At 36.0% G+C, this 5293-nt stretch overlaps 1 protein-coding gene across 2 annotated transcripts; it reads right to left on the bottom strand.

Annotated features, from left to right (window-relative positions):
- Positions 1 to 694: 694 nt before the first annotated feature.
- On the bottom strand, positions 695 to 3234 carry LOC107916755 (remorin 4.1). Of its 2 annotated transcripts, none has more exons than XM_016846122.2 (3): positions 1628 to 3234; positions 1440 to 1521; positions 695 to 1079 (listed from the first exon to the last, which is right to left on the bottom strand). In XM_016846122.2, the coding sequence occupies exons 1-3, from the start codon at positions 2404 to 2406 to the stop codon at positions 870 to 872; spliced, it is 1071 nt and encodes a 356-aa protein (XP_016701611.1). In that variant the 5' UTR covers positions 2407 to 3234; the 3' UTR covers positions 695 to 869. The 2 variants fall into 2 exon arrangements, with proteins under 2 accessions (XP_016701611.1, XP_016701612.1); XM_016846123.2 differs by having other exon boundaries at positions 695 to 1349; positions 1628 to 3230.
- Positions 3235 to 5293: the final 2059 nt, after the last annotated feature.

Genomic DNA, 5293 nt, shown 5'->3' on the forward strand with positions numbered 1-5293 from the left:
TAAGAGTTGTCTTCAATCTGTTCCTTGGTTTTGCCCTCCTTTTTTGATGGGCTCTTTTTTTTTTTCAGTCGGTGAGGCCTTGTTCTTTATCACTTGGTGGTACTGTGGCTCTTTATGAATTTCGTTGAACGAAGCTTCTGTGAGGCCAAGAATGTACACAGAAGACCTCATTTTGGCGGTTAAAGGCAAGGTGCAGCCTTGGCTTCCTTCTCCGTTGAAGTTTTGGTTTGCGACATGGACACCGTTGGAGGGATGCATGTCGATGGCTTGGTATGGCAGACCCTTGATCCTTCTCAGTTGCATCTCCTCCCACAATGGCAACCGTTGGTCGTTGCTATGGTTTGTTAGGGGTTAGGATTTTATGGGTCTTTGAGCTTTTGTATTGAATTTATTCTTTTTTCTATGTATCTTTGCTTTTCTCATTCTTAATGAATGCTTGATTATTGAAAAAAAATACCCCATAATGCTTATATTACTATTATTATTTGTTAATTTTATTTAATTAATCAATATTAAAATATTGTTAAAGGGTTTTGATGTAATGTTAAAAATGCATTATAAAATTCAATTCTTTAAAGAAAGTACTTATTTGTTTGGATATTGAAAAGTAATCATCCTAAACTCTTTAAGCCATCAACTCATATAATCTTATCAGACACCAATAAACGATTAAGACGAGTAAGAATCTTTTGGATTGCCAAATAATTGGTTGGAGATTTATTTATTAATGGAAATAATCACCATGACTGCAACTTTTCAGCAGTAATCACATGCATATAAAAATAATCCAAAAGTACATCATACATACATACGTACGTTATATCTCTATTGGAATAAGAAGAAGCCAGATTTGGCTGCAGAGTTGCTTACTACCAGCAAAGGGAAGGCAACTTGAAAGAGAAGGAAGAAGGAAAATGACCAGTTCTCCTTATATAATCCGCCCTTTGAGATGTCCTTATAGCTTTCTCGTTTAGCTTTGATTCAGCATTTGCACGTTTCTCTTCAGCTATTCTCCTTGCGGCTGCTACTTTGTTTGCATATCTTTCTTTTGCCCGAGCTTTCAATCTCTCAGCCTTCACCTAATAACATAACAAACGCCATCTGTGAGATGGGATTGGCACACTTTTTATTGTAGAATGATCTTCATTTCAAATCCCCCAATGCCTTAAGAAAACAAATTCAAGACATAAAAACAGCAGCGGGTTTCTGGGATTTGGAGACAATTGATGTTTCCCTGGACTGACAAGTAAAATAACTTGATAATGCATCATCACAATAAGGGACCTTTGAGAGAAGTATCCAAACAGCACTAACAAATGGAACATCTTCTGGTGTTGTTAGAGTAATCGCTGTTAACAATGATGACAGTGGAGGGTTTAACAAGAAATATTTCTAAGACCCACTTTTACTCAACACCAACACCATGGGTTTAAGTTTACCTCTATTTTCTTCATTTCCACTTCAGCTTTCCTCTTTTCGTGATTTTCCCAGGCCTGTATCCTCACTTCTTCACGCTTATACCTTGAAACCAATGGCATATGCTTATCATATCAGCTAGAATAGAAGAACTCCTTAGGCTTATGGCTAGCTAGTTATTTGTCAGAGGAGGACGGAATTAGTACATTACCTTGCCATATATTTGGCACGTTCAGCTTCATCCCAAGCCGTAGCTCGAGTTTCTAAAGTGCTCTGCTTCCTAGCTTGTTCTGATTCTTGTCTATTTGAACCATGACCCCTGGCAGCGGCATTAGTTTCAGCCCTTCCCTCAGTCGATGTTGGGCCTGAACCTGCTTGATAATCCTCGGCACAAGGTCCTCCTCCATGTTGGCACCTCACAGGGGTGGAAGATCCTGAAGATATAGGACTCCTTCCAGCAGGAGTGGTGGCTCTTAGGGGTGTTGCTGTTCTTGAAGGCTCTTGGCTTGCAATAGGGGTCATCTCAGTCCCCATATCTCTCACACATATTGATCTAACAGCTGACACAGAGTTCCAAATAGAATCATCAAAATCAACCTTTTTGGTTTCTCCTTCGTATTTAGGTGACATTACTGCAGCAGCAGCAAAGCCTCCTTCCTCGTCACTGCTTGGATAATCTTGTTCCTTATGTGGCACAGGAGCTATTAGTCTTCTATCATCAGCGTTGGAGTTTCGAGGTTTGGCTTTGGAGTGGGTCTTTTTGTCTCTACTTGTCGACAGTCCCACAAGCCATTTCTGCGCATCATCCCATTTTGAAGGTGTTGTTGGCTTCCCTAAGGCAGTAGTAGTTCGATGATGAGATTGAGCAGCTCGGTTGTTTGTTGTCCCATTCCCTTTATGGAACTCAAAACTTATGGCACTCACGCTGCTGCTTGAAATTTCATTAGCTGCTCCAAGGTTATAGCAACCTTTATCTTCAATAGCTCTCATTTTCTAATCCACAAAAAGAGTCACAAGTATCAAAAGTGACATTAATCTACACAGATGCAACTACTTTCTCATTGCAAAAACAGATTCAAGAGTAGAGGTATGAAAATTTGAGGATCTTTGAGCCTACTAAAACCTCCAATCCAACAAGTACATTTTAACTTCAATGCTCACTACATACAGAAAACTAGTAATAACAAGGAGAAAAAACCAATAATGCTCAACAGGAACCTTGAAATATCTTAAAGCTTCCTTTCATAAGAGTATAAAACAAAGGGTCCCATCCCATTCCCATCACATGCAGGATTTATCCACAAAGGTAACTAATCATCATCTTTATGACACTAAACACCCATTAATGAAAAACTACTCTGTTAATTAAGCAGTACCAATAGAAGCTTAATAATTTCCTAGACTTTAAAAAATAAAAAGAAAAAGAAGGGTTTTCGTTGAAGAAACGTAATGTAACAGTCTAACAGAGAATAATGACTTAAAACCATGGATCTTTGTGAAGCATTGCCAGAGCTAACGATAAAAATTTCAGACTTTCAGAACTTCAGATCCATTGAATATTAAGAAAATAGTAAAAAAAAAAAAAACAAAAGCTTCGCATTGCTGGAAACTTGAACCAACCGAAAACCAAAACAAAACGCACTATTGGCACAGTAAATAATGGTTAAAAAAAGAAAGAAATGGGAATTCTCAACAGTTTGGGAACCTTGGGAAGTGTAATTTAAAAAGAAAAGTGTTGCTTTCAACGGCTACAATATAGTGTATAATATAATGCAAAATGTGTGCGGAAGGGGTGAGCAGGATGAAAATCTGAGACGGTGGGTGTCGGGTCAAGTGGGAAATAGATGTTAATAATGTGGGGGGGGGGGGTGTGCTCTGAAATCATTCACGTGCTTCTAATGGGCCATCAGCTTCTGTGAGTTATAAATTTAAATTGACTGTTGGCATTTGTCAGTAAAATTTTGACCTGTCTTTTGAGTGCTACTTATAATGTAGTCAGATTGAATTGGATTGGACAGTTAAGGGACACTGCTTACAAGATGTTAGTGTTACGGGTTAGATCTTTTGTCTCGTAATCTGTGTAGTTTAAAGTGATTTATCCTTCTAAATTTGTCTAAATCAACCTTTACTCAAGTGAGGATTCTTTAAGAACTTCTTAAGGCACCAATTTGTATAGCGAAAGTAAATAATGCCAAAAGAAGCTACAAAGAACAATAGAAATAATGCAAACAAGTTTTTTGAGTAAATGCTCACAATGTTCTCTTATTCACAAAGAATAATTAAATAAGGAATGGAGTTAGTACAAATGAGGGGAGGCTCTCTATTTGTAGTTGAGCTCCTCCAAAACTGACGGTTAAGATACATTTACATCAATGGACGATATTAACTATATCCCTTGATTTTAAGGATTTACAAGATATACCTTATCAAATCAAATCTAATCTTTACAAGATATGATTTTATCAATCTTTTAAGATTAGTTACTAAAAAAGCCTAAGTTGTCATATCTCTGTTATCGGGCCAACCAGGCTACAATCTGATAGGCTTCTCCAATAGGTTACCGAATCGAGCTAGTTCTTGTGGGCCAAATGATCCCCATCTACACAATAGACCTTCATCGGATGCATTTGGTGCAATGGTCATGGGCTTTGAACTGCGGCCGTGACATTCTCCATCACCCATTCTTGCAATGCCCTCATTGCAATTTCCAAATGGAATTGACTTGATTCCCTCGGTCTCATCTCTACGCCTTAGCTTTTCTTTTCCTTCGAGAACTTTGTGTAACAGCCTAATTTTCAGTGGTGTCAGAACAGTGATTTGAGATCACTAAATCCGACAAATGAGTAGGAAATATTATTAATTTAGTGAGTATAAGTTAAATGTGAAGTTAGGAAAAAAAATTTAAAATAGTGAATAGCGTACTAAAAATAAATATTAAAATAATTAGAATCGAAAAACGAGGTATTAAGACCTCGAAAATTTTAAATCGAGAGCGTTAATAAGTTAGTATTAAAGTTTCGTCAAGAAATTTTAAAGTTCTGATAGTTAATTGAACAAAAAGGATTAAATTGTATCAAATGCAAAATTGTGAGAAATGATTAAATAGCTTAAATGATAAAAGAAAGAGGGTTTAAAAGGCAAATAGACCCAAGGTCTCTTTGGGCTGGACGGCAAGGCATGAAATCAGTAAGAAAATAAGGAGAATTAAGGGAAAAATTGGAAAATTGCAAAATTTACTTAATAAAGCTAGGACTAAAGTGGAATTATCTAGATTTCTCTTTATTTTTCTGCATTCTCATCAGCAAAAACACCATGGAAGAGTTCCTTCAAGCTGTTTTTTCATATTTTTACTTCAAGTAAGTTCAATTCTTGATTATTTCTTGAAATTTTTGTGTTTTTGTGACTTTTACAACTAGGTCCACTTGTTGAATTCATTAGTTTTTAATTCTATGAAAGAAATTGAAAGTTGCTATGAATATGTGCTGGAACTATATGATGATTTGGCATGGAATTAGAGCTTTAAATTGTTTATATGCTGATTTATTTGAAAGAATTGAATAGAAAGTGAATGTTTAGGACCTAATTGTAAAAGAGTTTGAAGTTAAAGTTTCTTGTGGAAATTCTGAATTTCAATAGTTATGAAATAACTTCTAATCTCTAGGAAAAGTATTAATTGAGAAAATTATCTTAATTGAGGGGTTAATTGAGTAAGGACTGAATTGTATGAATTGTGAAATTTGGGGAAAAATGGAAATCAACACTTTGCACTAAAACTGTTTTGGACAGTAGCAGTAGTCTAACTTTTAAAAATCACCAAAAATTTTAGAAATGAAATTAGAGGATGAATAAAATATGAAATTAAAGCTTATTGAGTCTA

Source organism: Gossypium hirsutum, chromosome A01 (assembly GCF_007990345.1).
Source record: "Gossypium hirsutum isolate 1008001.06 chromosome A01, Gossypium_hirsutum_v2.1, whole genome shotgun sequence".
In the NCBI taxonomy this organism is placed as follows: domain Eukaryota; kingdom Viridiplantae; phylum Streptophyta; class Magnoliopsida; order Malvales; family Malvaceae; genus Gossypium; species Gossypium hirsutum.